This window comes from Podarcis filfolensis (assembly GCF_964270895.1).
Source record: "Podarcis filfolensis genome assembly, chromosome: 2".
Lineage (NCBI taxonomy): Eukaryota > Metazoa > Chordata > Lepidosauria > Squamata > Lacertidae > Podarcis > Podarcis filfolensis.
This window is the reverse complement of record NC_139605.1, coordinates 94,722,827-94,737,475: the sequence shown is the minus strand read 5'-3', so window position 1 is coordinate 94,737,475 and position 14,649 is coordinate 94,722,827. Positions and strand designations below refer to the sequence as shown.

Genomic DNA, 14,649 nt, shown 5'->3' with positions numbered 1-14,649 from the left:
TGAAGTCAGCCTTCTTCTGACCAACCTGGTGCCCTCCAGATTTTTGGACTACAATTCCCATGAGCCCCAGCTAGCACAGTTGCATATCTGATAGAGGAGTGGCCTGATGGAAGTGGCAGTCCGAAGGATGCGGAGGACACCCGCTGGGCGAACACTGAGATAAGGGGGAACCGGATCATGCAAAGAAGCACTTCAGTAAATCCCAGGGGGTGAGGCCGGCACTCATTTTCCTTCCTGCTGGTGGTCACTGTCTCGCCTCTCCCCGCCGCCTCTTTCTGACTTCTCTGGTGAACTGGACGAGGCTTTTTTAAAAGGCCTTTAAGGGTTGCCCTCTGACTCTGGCGTGGGGTGCAGGGGGTCCCCTTGCCCCCAGGCTGCGGGGGAGGGTCTTGGTTGGCCGCAGCCCAGCCAGGGTCAGCCCTCGTTGACCTCCGTCCCCTCTCGCCCAAATTCTCCCCTTCCAGGTCCCCGCGGCCGGGGGTCTCCCTCCTTTCCGCTTCATTCTTCTCACACCACCCCTCAGCCCCGGGGCAGCCAAGCGCGTTGATGGGATTGAGCAGAAACCCGCTGGGTCCTGCCTTGGACGGGCCGCCCAGAGACGGCAGCCCCTGGCTCCGAGGCAACGCTGCCCTGCAGGGGAAGAAGGGCAGCTCTTCCAGGCCGCCACCTGCTCAAGCCGGCCGGCGCTGCCAAAAAATAAAAAATAAAAAAGTCCTGCTCAACTCAAGGGAGAACCCTCAGCACAGCTCAGACACCAGGGCGAGCGACGGGAAGGTCCGGCCCGTCCTTCTTGCGCCCCGCTCCTTTCGCGTCTGCTGGATGCTACTAAAGCAGGCTTGGTTACAAGAAGGGGCGTCCTTTGAAATGGATTGGACGGGTCCTGCTTCGTGGGGGCGGATGCTAAATACAGCCATGGGAGGTTCGGGTTCCTCGGTTCAGGGTCGTGACCTTCCCTCCGCTTCTTTTGAAGACCAAATGCACAACGCGCGGGCCTTGGCTCTGCTTTGGCCTTCCCGGCCAAGTGTTTTCAACAAATGGAGGACCCCATCGGGTTGGGCGGCTGGGTACGAGGTGAACTCACTACGAGGCAAGGCAATGTGGGTGTATGGGGAAACTTAGGGGCGAATCCTGATAAGCTAGGGTTTTTCTTGGAGGGAGGGGATTTAAGATTGCCCAGCTCCTTCCAGGGAAAGCCTGAAGGCGGTGTGAAAGGCAAAGGGGAGACAGCATTGTCTTTCTGCTCCACAAAATTACAATTTATTTATTTTTTAAAAAAGAGAAATATCATAGGATCTGATCTGTTTTAACAAAAATGGTTGCAAGTGGGATGCACATCTGTCCAATAGAACAAAGATTTCAGGAAAAGTAAAAATTTAAGAAATGTAAAATCTCCAGTAACTGAAGAAAAACGAATATTCGGACTGGGATTAAGAATCCCAAGGGCAGGCCAGGGAATGTTTGCTGGGGACATCTCAGTTCTTCAGCAGGGAGAAATTTGCTGACCCCTCTCCACATCCCCCGATCCCAGCTAAGGGCGCTGCTATCTTATGTTGCCCTCTCGGTTTGGTACACTGTGCTCAGACTAGCTTCCTTCCTACCCACCCTAAAAAAACCCTGGGCGTTTGGGTGTCATCAGCACCACGCACTAGCCAACTGAGCTATCCAGGACAATAGCTCTCCCCCGTTGTTGTTCCTCAGACTTATTGCCACCAGCAGCGGAGTCAGAACTTAGCTATCGTGCCTAGTAGCTATTGATAGCCTTACCCTGAATGGCTTGGCCTGGCTTTCCTCTTTAAAGCCGCCCGAGTTGGTGGCCAGCGCTACATCCCGTTGCAGCGAGTTCCACCGGCAATAGAGACACTAATTATGTGGATAATGATAATGATAATGATCATCCTCATCAGATGAGAGTGCCTGTAACTGGCCAGGGTGATGGTTTTCCCCAGACCCAAGCCCTTGCAAAGGCGTAGCATTTGGTGTTTGGTAGCATTTGGTGTTTGGTTCCTCTCCCATTCTCCCAGAGGGGTGACGCAGGCTGAAGGGACATGGGTGCGGGGCAGGGGGCACCTTTGCCCCTGGCAGAAAGCTGCGGCTGCCTTGTCCACGTGTCGCCTCCCTGTCACTTGCAAAACAGCCCCCGCCCCCTCCCCTCTGCCTCACTCGCAGAGACAGAACGGCTGACAGGAGGAGAGACGCGCGCCGTATTTATTGGGTTAGTCGCGCCCTTTGCCCCCATAAACCACACACCAAAGCACTCACTCGCGACCCCATCCCTCTACGCCAGAGGTAACCAACGCGGTGCCCTCCAGATGGTGTTGGACTAACAGCCACCAACAGCCTCAAGCAAAATAGTTAATGGTGTGAGGGATGATGAGAGTTGTAGCTCAACAACTTCTGGCGCCAACCACCCTGACTAGTGGACAGCTCATTTGGTTAGACCGTGGTGCTGACAGTGCCAAGGTTGCAGGTTCGATTCCGTATGGGGCAACCGCATATTCCTAGATGATCTTCAGGGTCCCTCTCAACTCTACAGTTCTATGATTATATGATAGTCTTGCTCTACACTTACTGCTAACCTGACATCATCTCCTACAAGCAAGACTCCTTGCCCTGCCACGATTCAGTTCTGTTCACCTCCTGGTGATTTCCCGTCCGTCGTAACAGCTACCCTGACCCCACGCTCACATCAAGAACATTCACAACATCCCTTGATCCATTAGCATCTTGTGAGAGGGGACTCCAGCAGCCCTTAGGGCTCATGATGGGACAGAACAGTTTGGTGGTCACAAATCGGGATAAAATTGACATCCGTCAGCGCTTTTATGCTGCAAGGATTCCTCTCGCGTCTCACCCACATCTATTCAAGCTGCACAGATACACATCAAGAGTCCAGAGGAAAAAAGCAAAACGCAAAAGGGACACAGCTGTCTAAATACACGGAGGCGCCCACAGACTCTTGCAAGGTGCACTCCTGAGCATCAAGCGAAAGGTGAGATCCTAGCTTTACACAATTCCTCGAAGTCCATGTTCATTGCACCCGCTGAGTCTTACTTTCCAGATGCCACGTTGAAGATTGGGCTGCACATACTTACCTGGAAGACCCTTTCTTTGGAATGAGAGATTGTCCTGGTGTTCATATGAACGAGCGCTGCAGAACCGTGGCACGTGCCCTGCGCCCACACACAAATGCACACACGCCGCAAAGCGCAACAAAGGCACGCCTCTGCACATGCATGCTCCGCTCGCTCTCTTATTTAATACGGAGTACTTTTGACACCTGCACACCTCAGGTTCATTCACAGAGGCACAGGCGGAGCAAGACACGCCTCACTCTCCGCACACCTTCGTTTCAACACTCGCGCACTCACCACCGAGCTTCTTCGAAGCTATTGGACGGCCTCTATGGACACAACGGGGAAATGGGTTTCAAATGCGGAGGTAATGCGCAAAGGGGCGGGGCGGAACTGGCTGGGTCAGCCAAGTGATGTAGAAAAAAGGAAGGTGCTTCTGTCTACTCGAGGAACATCAGGAGCTGCCTTCAGTCTAGTCACTTCACTGATCCTTCTACCTCAGTATTGCTTACACGGGCTAGCAGCCAGCGGCTCTCCAGGATTTCAGGCAGGGAAGGAATCGTTCCCAACCCTACCCAGAGATAACTGAACTTGGCACCTTCCGCATGAAAAGCAGATAATCTTTCATTGAGCTGTGATCCTTTACCAATTTGCAAAAGAATAAAAGAGAGTTAGATTGACTCGATCGTCTTCCTGGAGCCTGCATTCAGGTCCACCTCGGCTTAAAAATTGATTTTGTGGTATGTAGAAACGGACCATGCCACGAACCTAAAGCTCAACAGTAATTACTTCTTTATTTTATTTTTTAAATTTTTGTCCTCCTGCTTGCTGTGTGGTCATGTGCGTAAACTCTGCAGTTACACGCGTCCTCTCGGGTTGATTTCGGGAAAAAACCATCACCGACAACAAAAATCCCGACTGCTTGGGAAATGGCACCGTGTGTCCCTGCCGCGTGAGCGTTGCGCGCATTTCGCCCAGCGACGCCGCAACCTCTTCTTCTCTACTCGCACCGACCAGTAAATCTCGGGCGCAGTGTCGCAATCTCGGGCTCAGCCCTCTCGTAATCTCTTCTGCTCGCTTCGCGCCTCCGCGACGCCCCCCGCTGGTTCTCCCGGGCCACGCGAGCACGCGCGAGACGCCACCTGACTCGGGCATTCCCTCCAATCGCCGCGCAGGCGCGCCAGGATCCGAGCACCACAGGCTTGTCACTGCGTGTGTGTGTGTGTGTGTGTGTGTGTGTGTGCGCACGCTGTTTGCACGCTGCGCGCTCCTTACTGCATCGTCTATATAGTATATCTATATCAGAATGCGCACTATTGGTTCGTTCCTCCCTGCTGTCTGCCTCCAGGCTGTTTCAGACACAGCCTCGGTATGAATATGGTGATCTATATCCCCAGGCTGCCGAATGAGATTTTTGGGAAGCGGAGTGGGGGGGGGGTGAGAGATCGCCAGGCAGCCAGCCAGCTAGCCAGCCAGCCTTGGGGAGATCCCCATTTGGAACGCAGAACAGGCCCCTCCTTCTCTTATTTCCAGCCCTTTGGCCGAGGCATCCCCGGGCAGTTCTCTTCCCGGTCCGTCTCCTCCTCCTCCACCCGCCGCCTCTCTCTCTCTCTCTCTCTCTCTCTCTCTCTCTCTCTCTCTCTCTCTCCATATCGCACTGCAAATACAGCTCTAATGGGGAAAACATCGCCTTAGCTGCTCTCCCGCACACCCCGCCCAACGCTCCGGTCTCCTAACGCTCTCCTGGTCCCGGATTTCAGCTCCGAGCCCGCCGAGACAAAAGCCACGCGTCGTGGCGCGCGCGGGGGGCGGAAACAGGTGTTTGGCAGCCCCTGTTCCATTAAATAAACACGCGCACACAAAGAGAGAGCCCGGGAGGGAGGGGAGCAGAGGCTGTGTGTGTGTGTGTGTAGGGGAAGGCGAGCCGGGGAGAAGGGGGAGCTAATTTATCACGCTGCTAACGATCCTAAATGGAACTGCTGGCATTTTTTTCTTCATAAAATCGCAATGCTAGACCGTTTTATTTCCACTTTCACACAGGCGCACGCACTCGCTCCAAGACAGTCAAAATTGCAGCCAGATGGAGGGAGCCAAGGTGGAAGAGAAAGCCTTTACCTTATTTCTCCAAGCGGAGGCGCGCGGACATTGGGGAAGCTCAGATGTCCCAGCAAGGCGATTGGAAACGGAACAGGCATTTCGCACCGGAGCCTACAAGCTATTCTAGTCTGTACTGTGCTTTTTTTGGGGGGGGGAGCAGGTAGAGGTGTGAGGGACAGACGGTGAAAACCCAACGGGGTGCGTGGAATAGACACGGGGGTTACTGCAGAGGTGGCCTGTTACTATATTGTTTATCCCAGTGGCGATAAGAAAACAGAGAGTGAGGAGATGGTTATGCGAGGCAAACTTCACCCTTCCTCTAAACTTTATACTGCTAAATTCAAGTTTTGTAATATAATTCTGATCCCAACGCCAAAGCTGTTTCGTTTTTGGAAATAAACCTGCCCTAAAAACCCTGTTCCCGGATTGTTCAGAAACATGTTGAATATTGCTGCCTTTGTTAGTCAAGTTTACCATTCAGAGGAATCCCTCCAATGCAGAGATTGATTGATTGATTGATGACTGCTGAAGCCATAAAGGCCAATACGTCAGATCGTGGAGATAAATGCTGGGTTTCAGCTAGAATGGAAAGCACCGCACACCCTTGGCATTGATATCACGAGCGTACCTAACTAAGGGATCTTACTGTCGCTGATTTATTTTGCTCAAGCACTGTGCTAGGAGCTGCACAAAACTCTTTCCTTTTTTAAAAAAAAAAATTATTATAAATATCCCCTCCGCCCCTGGTCGTGGCAAATAGCACCAAAATGCATCTTAAGTTTTGAACCATACCACTCTTCGGGTCGAGTCCATCCTTTCTGTTCAGATCACGTCGGAACAGAGAAGGAAAAGTGGTTCCTTCCTCCCCGGTTTCTGAAACCCGGCGGGGGATGACTCCCAGCCTATCTGCCTTCCCTCTCCGCGCAGCGGCTGAACTTCTTGAGTCCCTTCAAATCGTCTGAAAAGTAAACACAGTTAACTGGAGTAAAGAGGCAGTAAAGTCACTGAGGGATGAAACGCAGAGAAATAGTATCTTAAAACAAATAGCTGCAGTCTTAAAGAGCCATTAGTGATTTAAAGGGGATGGAGGGCGGGGGAGGCGGCTTAAGGGGGAAAACTTGCAGGATGGTTCAGCAAGAGGAGTCCGACCACGCGGGGAGGGGAGGTCGAAGGAAGAGGGGAAGAGGCACCGTCTCTCAGTGGAGAGAAACGCCTTGATCGCTCAACACACACGGGGCCACTTTGTCTACAAACCCCCAGACACTTGTGACACCCCTTGTGGGACGCGACAAACGCGTCATCATCTCCTCTCCCACAGCCGCCCTTAAGTTTTATTATTTTATTTTATTTATTATTATTATTTTCTCTCTCTTTCTTTCCTGCTGGAGCAAACTTGCGAAAAGCTAAGCCCAGAGGTACTTGGCGCGAGGAAACCGGAGCCTCGTATTATAGGCTCTTGAGGTCGGCTTTATTTTCACTACCCAAACTGTTGGAAAGTATTTAAACTTAAGCAGAAACAGCTGTATTGCTGGCACCGCTCGTTCTTGCTGCGAAGAAAGACTTTGTAGTCCACGGCTGGCTTCTTTAAAAAGGAGAAAAGTTTTGGCTGCTATTGTCCGATGAGGTGATTTTTTTATTTTATTTTTATTTTACGTAATTTGTAAATAACCTCGTGTAGTCGTCTCCCCGCGCCAGTGTTATATGCTTTATTAACCCATAATACAATATATAATATGACTGTCTCATAGGTTTATATTTAATACCTCCATCTAAACCATCCATCCTTGGGGAAGCAGCTATATCGTGGTTAACTATCTGGGTATCTTTTTTTAAACTCCCAACTAGGTACTCTATTGATCTGAACTCTGATACATTTATATTGACTTTTGGTCCTTTGTTATACCCTATCAGCACAAGCACAGCGAATCGTCTGAAACAGAAAATCTGTATACAGTACTGAATAGTAAGTAAGTCTGTCTGTCCCTGTGGAGTGAGTTTTGTTGTTGTTGTTTTTTTGCTCCAGACTTCAAGCAGTTGGACAGAAATAGTTTATCTTGAAGCCTGATTTGGGGATCACGTCAAAATTATCCGGCATAACTGACTTCTGGATGGGGCGCGGGTCTTCAAAAGCCATCCAGCCAAAAACCCCCTCCTTGTCTGTCCGTCATTCCCGGAGTTCACAGGAAACGTTTTGTTGGTAAAGTCAAACTGATGTCAAAGAAGTCTACTTAGGATCGCAGCTTCGCAGGTTTCTTTCGCTCCGATCCCACACGTGCTTAACTCTGAAGTGGGGAGTCATGGGTGTCCGTGGAACTTACCGCCAAGTAAGGAGGCAAAGTTAGGATCTCCTGTTTAACTTTATTACCGCTCAGATCCCTCCCCACCTAGGACGGAAAGGTCAATAAAGATCGGTAATAAGTAACAGAGACTCTTTCTCCACCGCGCAAATCGCGCGTTTATGGTTTTTCTATCGCATATTTCCGCATCCCTCTCACACACGTGCACAACCCCCGTCCCCGTATCTGTCTGCATGTGTCATGCTGCAAATATGCCTTAAGTCAAAGTTCAACCGAGTTTTGCTCAATATGTTGCCATAAAACGGAACGGCTGCTGCGTTTCAACTTTTCTACGCGGCAGAACTCCAGAGGAAGGAGAACGCTTTGCTCGTGGAAAAGCGCAGGAGCCCCCCTGGTTTCGGCAGAGGTGGACGAGGGAGGGGAGCGAGGCTTTTCCTTGGCGACCGAGGGCTGCCTAGGAAAGCGACCCGGCTCTGTGTGTCTGGCTCTTGGGAAGGAAAGAGGTCCAGTCCCAGGAGCAGCAGTCCTCCTCTTCCTCCGGTGCCACCGAAAAAGAGATGGGGGGCTCGCTTGCTGAGTCGACTTTTTCAGCCCATTGTGTGCATTTGAGTGCTATCCCCCCCTTTCTTTTCCAAATCCCTTTCTCTGCACAAACGTCGCTGCTGCTGCTGCTCAGGAAATGCAGCGTCTGCTTGAGCTGGGTGCAGGAAGGCAGCGCGCTGACTGGCGGCTTCGGTGGTGGTACCTAACCCATTCTGGTCCCGCCTTCTCCTCCCGCTATTAAAAGGCACTTTACGCGGTGGGAGGAAGGAGAGGCGGGCGTGTGTGGGGGGGCGGGTGAAGGATAGGCTAAATTATTTCATTCATTTTTGCAATGCGCGCCACACTCGCCACCAAACCGTCCTTGCCTAGAGGATCGAGAACGCCATCGATTTCCCAAATCTATCCACTACCCCAAGCCGAGGAAACTTGGCATCCCCATTCACCCGGCGTGGACACCCCCCTTTATTATTCTACCAACACGCCTGATCTTCGGATAGGGAGGGGGTTCTCTGCAAGGCTTAGGGAGGCGTCGTCGTCGTTTATTTTGTAAATAAGTCGTTTGAAACACACACACAATAAAACCGTTATGGTATCATCGGCTTCTAGAAATGCCACTGAATTTATTCCACCCTCCTTCCCACCCCCACCCCGCATCCTCGCCCTCTACCCCCACCCCCCTACCCCACGGTGAATAGGGAGATCATCAGGCCGTGGGCCCCAGTGCCTTGGCAAGCTGCAGCGAGTCCAGGCTGCAGCGTCTCTCTGCGAAAGGGGGAAGGGGGGGTGGCTGGGGAGGGCTGCCTAGATGTGCACCCCTCCCCCCCACCCCGGTCTCCAGAACCAGACAGCTGAGGACCCCCTCCTCCCTCCCTCCCCCCTCTGGAGAGCCCCCTCCCTGCTCTCCTCCTCCTCCTCCTCCTTGGGACGCAGCCTGCCCGCCCCCTCCTGCCTCCCTGCTCCTTGGGCGCCGCCCCCTTGCGATTGAAACGCGGCTCACGTCGCAGGGAGGCGGGCGCCGCGCGGCCGGGGGAAGAGCCGGGCCCAGGCCGAGCGAAGGAGCTCCGGCAGCGGCGGCGGCGGCCTCCCTCTCTCCTCTGCTCTCCCTCCACCGCCGCGGCTGCTCCGAGGGAGCGAGCGCGCACGCAGCCAGGCAGCCAGGCTCCGCCAGCAACAAGTGCGGAGGCAGGCGAGGGAGGGCGAAGGCTGACGTCAGCGAGCGGAGTATTATGGTCTGGGCTGGGCTGGCCGCCGCTGCTGCCGCCGCCGCCGCTTTCCTGCTGCCCGCGGCCGAGTAAACATGGAGCTCTCCGCCGTCGGCGAGAGGGTGTTCGCGGCCGAGGCCTTGCTCAAGAGACGCATCCGCAAAGTAGGTGCCCTCGCGCGCACGGGAAGCGCCCGTCGGGGCTTTGTGCGCGCCGCCCCCGGGCCCGCAGGCCCCGCGCGAGGCCGCAGGCAGGCAGGCAGGCAGGCGGGCGAGCGGCGCTGGCCCGGCTGCTCCCCCCTGCCTTCTCCTTCTGATGCAGCAGCAGCAGCACTCCGGAGCCCCGCCGCTTCCTCCGGGCTGCTGCTCGCGTTGCGCACGGTGCCAGCGCCACCGCCATCGAAAGCGGCTCCTGCGCCTCCTTCCTTTGCATGCACCGTTCGGGCTGCTGCACGGATCTTTCGCTGCACGCATTCGCTGCATGCATGTTTGATCACGTTTTTTGCAGCACGCCCCCTTTTTCATGTATGGATTTCTCTCTCGCCCTTGCCGCTTGTATGTGCATTTTTGTGGTACGCTTTTGGCCACACACACATACACACTGCACACACCCACACGCCTGACACATGCTTTTGAGTGCACCTTTGGTTTTTATTACAAGCATGGTTTTGTATTGCATTCTTATGGACCGCCCCCTCCTTTTCCTGAAATGCATGCTAATTTGTCTTCTCCTCTTGACATCTGCAGGGTCGTATGGAATATCTTGTGAAATGGAAGGGCTGGTCTCAGAAGTAAGTAACTGTCAAAGGCAGTCCTTGAAGCGGAATGTGTATTTAGGATGGTGTTGGCCTTGTTTTATTTTGCAGTAAAATTGAATATAGAGGGATGGACTGGACGATCTTTTAAGTTACCATGCACTCGTTCTGTTCTGGAAAATAAGAACACATTAAAGAAACAACCCCTCACACCACCTCATTTTGTTTTCCTTCTCCTTTGGCTAGATACAGCACCTGGGAACCTGAGGAAAATATTCTAGATGCGCGTCTGCTTGCAGCTTTTGAGGAAAGGTATGCTCTTTAGGCAGGGGGAATTACCATTCACCCATATCACTGTGTTTTGGAGCAGTGCTAATCTGATGCTATGATCTTCTGTATTTTTTTTAAAAAAATTCCTTTTTTCTTTTAAAAAACCTCATTTAGGGAAAGAGAAATGGAACTTTATGGTCCTAAGAAACGAGGCCCCAAACCCAAAACGTTTTTGCTAAAGGTAAGAGGAAGTGTACAGGATAAAGAGAGAGGTGTCTTCTGGCAAATGACTACTTGTAACAGAAATCACATCAAAAAGCAGCATTGCTAATGAGGGATGATTCCATTGCTGTGTTTATATCTGTATGTGTGCCAGAGGGAAAAGCAAACACTGTGATAGCCTTATAAGCTAAATTTATGAAGCTGCTGTGGCAAAGTATTAGATCAACCCAGTTCCTTTTCATCTGTTCTGTTCTGTTTGCAGGCCCAGGCAAAAGCCAAAGCTAAGACTTATGAATTCCGTAGCGACTCTGCTAGGGGGATCCGGGTGCCGTACCCAGGAAGGTCCCCCCAGGAGATGGGCTCTACTTCCCGTGCTAGGGAAGGACTGAGGCAAATCCCATTGCCCCCTCAAAGCACCTCCGCCACTGCTACCACCAACACCTCCCGAGTGGAGACCATCCAGGAAAACAGGATTGGGGCAGAGGAAGACCGGTCTGAAGCAGCCTTTAAAAAGCGAGGCCCCAAGCCCAGGAAAGAGCTCTACAAAGACCTGCCTGAATCGGCTGACGTGGCCTGCAAGCGGAAATCGGTGGAGCCAGGGGACAAGGCCGTGGTCGATTACCTAAAGGCCAGAAAACTGGAAGAGGCAGCTAACCCGGGCACAGCCAAATTCAGTTCAGGACACAGTGTGATCCAGTTAGCTCGGAGAAGGGAGCCTGAGTTACCCAGCGCTGTCTCCAGCCCCAGAGCTGAAGCTGGCATTAAGCTGTGTGCACCTGAGGCCTATCCCCCCAGGCTAACAAAGCACAGGGCAGATTTCCTGGATCCGAAAGGGCAAAGTAGTTTGGACTTGGGCGCCCCTAAGATCTTGCACAGCTCTGCGAGCCAAGGTGGCTTATACCGAGATGGTATAGGGACCCAGGCTGGCAGGCCTTCTCTCATTGCCCGCATCCCTGTCTCCAGGATCCTTGGTGACCCGGAAGAGGAAGCTTGGAGCCCATCTCTCAACAACTTGGAGAAAGTGGTAGTGACTGATGTGACGTCTAATTTCTTGACAGTTACCATTAAGGAGAGCAGCACAGACCAAGGGTTCTTCAAGGAAAAGCGATGAATTCCCTTTGAGAAGAGGAGGCATCTAAAGGGTTTGGGGTAGAGGTTGTTGTCTGGTTCTGGATTTTTGGTTTATTGGACAGGATTGGGGGAGGGGGAGGGGGGAAACACCTGTCCTTAACTCATTCATTTAGTCCCTCACCACCAATTTCAATTTTGGTTGGAAAAATTATCTCTAGAGTTATATTTTCTATTAGATGTAAATATGTTATTTAAAGAAAAATACATATATATATCTATATACATATATATTTCAACTCTAAGTTGTTGGTTTTTTATTTAAGGCTCTTGGAGAAGGACAGTAAAAAAAACAGAACTGATGTATGTCTTACTTCAGTTGCAAGAGCAGGTGTAGATAGTGAATGACCTTATTAGCTAATTATAACATATTGATTTCATTTTTTCTGGTTTGTTTGTTTTCCTTTTTTTTACCCTGTCCCTTCCCCCAAAGAAGATGAGGGCAAATAGGGGGTATTATATTCACCTGGGGGGACAAAAAAAGGTCTCCAGTTTCTTGATTGTTATATTATAAGGTGTTGCTTTGTACAATCAAGTGTGCTGTATACACAACTGTTCTAGCTGGGCAGCTGAAGTGAGCACTTGACTTTACAGTATTGTCTTTCATATGTTTTGCTCCAGTTTTTTTGTTTTTTTTAAAGTTGTTGCTATAAAATGTGTCAATTAAAAAAACAAAAAACCGAAAGATGTTTTAGCAAAGAAGTATTAACTTGAATGACCTTTTCTTGCAAGGGAAAAGGGGCTTTGTATGTTTCAAGATTCCGAAAAAGTGTAGCTGCTGTCATGCACTTTAAAATGACTTGTGGGGAGAAGGGGGTGGGGAGAAGTAACTGAGCTGATAGTTTAGCTTAACTTGTTCTGGTCTTTCTTTCTTTCTTTCTTTCTTTCTTTCTTTCTTTCTTTCGTCCTTCCCTAGTCACTCCAAAAAAAGAAAAATCTGTTTACATTCCTTACATGCCAGAAAAGTTGGGGAGGAAAGTATCTGACTGCTCATATTTTAGGCGATCCTGCTGTTACATTGAAAGTAAACCTCCTCTCTCTTCCCCCCCAACTTCCCCACAATTGACCTTCTTCCCTGGTTGTTGGATGGGTCTTTAAAAAGGTGTGTTAGGGAAGATCTTTATCTTTCTCAGAAATGTTAAGCCTCCATTATAGAGGCTGAGAAAGCAGCTCCTCTTTAAAAGACACTTAATTAGGGGCATAGGATCAGTTACAAAGCAAGCTGCCTGTTTATATGTGGCTTTCTTTCTCTTGTACTTTCTGGGAAGAAGTATATTCTGCTCCACCACCCCCCCTTACCCCCAGTCCCACACGAGATTCTTCTTCTTTCTGTGATCAACAGTCAAATAGTTATTTTCACCTGCCAGTTTTATGCTGAACATAAACCCCTTTTTCCTGCTCCCTTGCATAAAGCACTCTTGACATTTGAAGATTTGTAAAATGCGTTGCTGTATTCAGCTCCCTCCAGTTGTTGTTTTTTTCCGAGAATGCAAGTTTGTTTCCTAACCCTGCGTTAGACCCTCCCACATTAAGAGGGGATGTGTGCAGAATGGGAGGCTGGCTTTGCTCTCGTTTGTGTTTAGCAGGTGTTGTGGTGTCCCAATAGATATTGATTTAAGCATCTCTTCTTGGTTCAAAAAGCACAAATCTGTCTAGCAGTCTCTAAGGGCCTGGCGGGGGGGTGTGTGAGTAGCCTTCTCTGTCTTTTCTCTGAATGGCCTACTTGCTGGAACCTTTTAAAGCATGCTCTAATTTGGGGACGGCGCTGGGGATGAAAGCACATGTGGCATAATGAGACATGGGGAGGATGAAGGTTGGGTGTAAGAAGGAAGCACAAGCAGGGCTGTTTTCCTTCCCTGGTTTCAACTAGAAATGTCTTGCTTCTTCACCCACCTTCTTGCTTCTGTTCATTATTTTGGAGGTTTCTTCCAACGAAACAAATGTGGGGATTTTCGTTGGGACTGTACCGAGGGAAGTAAGTCAGGTTCTTGTTTTCTGTCCCCTCCTTTCTAAAATGAAGCCAATATTTCAAACTCAGTTCAAAAAATTAATGAAACAAACTACAGATGCATTCAGTTCTCCTACATGGGGTGGGTGGGGAATATGTATGTCAGCTTTTTGTATGTTGACAAAGGTTTCCGTAGTCCTGCTACAGAGGCTGGAGGGTTTGGGGTTGGGGAAAGGTTAGTGGCCAGGAGGAATGCCTCTTGGGTTGAAAATAGATCACAAATGCGGTCCCTACCTCCTCAGGTGTCAAAGGTGGCTCTGTGCCACTGACGGACGTGTGTCTCTCGACGCACGCCCATGGGTATATAAAAGCTAAACATACATGTGGGTGTATATGTGTATGTACATAGTTACATATATTGAATGTATGTGCGTGTGAGTTATTTAATTCTCTTTGTAAAAAAAAAAAGGAAAAGAAAATACAAAACCTATAATCATGGATCTGGCCTAACAAGTCTCAGAAGTGAAGCTTAAGTAGGTGTCTTCGGCCAGTGTTGAATGTCTAATACAGTACCTGCTTTTTATGTGAACTGAAATATATATACGACTTTGTAAATAGAGACTTGGCTTTGTTTTGTTTGTTGCTCTGTGGAGTGCAAGAGAGATGCAAACCCCCCCCCCCATTTGCAATACAGAGGGTTGCTGGCAGTGTGTTTCCCTGCTGGAAAGGCTTGTGGCTGGGCTGGGGGGGGGAGGCGGGGAGGCGACTGGGCCACTTTTGCTGACTCAGCAGTGCTTCTGCTGCAGTAACCAGAGGGGGCTGTGCTGGGTACCATTTCCTGAGTGAGATGTTTCAGTCAAGGGGAAAAGATGCTGCCTGTGACTATCTTTGTTGGAACACATCTCTCAAGGGGGGCGGGGGTAGCTTAAGAAGACATTTAAGCCCTGGAAGAGACCTAGATCTCCATAGGTAGACTGAACTATAGCCCAGCCAGATGATAAAATTTATTACCAGCCTAGAAAGGGAACTGGGCTAGGAATTTGTGCCAGTGGTTTGCTTTGGTCTCTCTGCTTATACCGGCCTGTTTTTTTTAACTCCCATCCTGTTGCCACATTAT

General features: G+C 50.5%; 1 protein-coding gene across 1 annotated transcript; it reads left to right on the top strand.

Annotated features, from left to right (window-relative positions):
- The first annotated feature begins 8,970 nt into the window (after positions 1-8,970).
- CBX8 (chromobox 8) lies at positions 8,971-14,151 on the top strand. Its single transcript, XM_083599098.1, has 5 exons — positions 8,971-9,374; positions 9,957-10,000; positions 10,211-10,276; positions 10,409-10,475; positions 10,719-14,151. The coding sequence occupies exons 1-5, from the start codon at positions 9,306-9,308 to the stop codon at positions 11,565-11,567; spliced, it is 1,095 nt and encodes a 364-aa protein (XP_083455224.1). The 5' UTR covers positions 8,971-9,305; the 3' UTR covers positions 11,568-14,151.
- The last annotated feature ends 498 nt before the right edge of the window (positions 14,152-14,649 follow it).

What these genes read in the sequence shown, in the direction of transcription:
- CBX8 (XM_083599098.1), top strand. Translation starts at nt 9,306, where the DNA reads ATGGAGCTCTCCGCCGTCGGCGAGAGGGTGTTCGCGGCCGAGGCCTTG. An exon ending in CTTGCAGCTTTTGAGGAAAG is followed by an intron (nt 10,277 to 10,408) that starts GTATGCTCTTTA and finishes AACCTCATTTAG; the next exon opens with GGAAAGAGAAATGGAACTTT. An exon ending in CCAAAACGTTTTTGCTAAAG is followed by an intron (nt 10,476 to 10,718) that starts GTAAGAGGAAGT and finishes TTCTGTTTGCAG; the next exon opens with GCCCAGGCAAAAGCCAAAGC.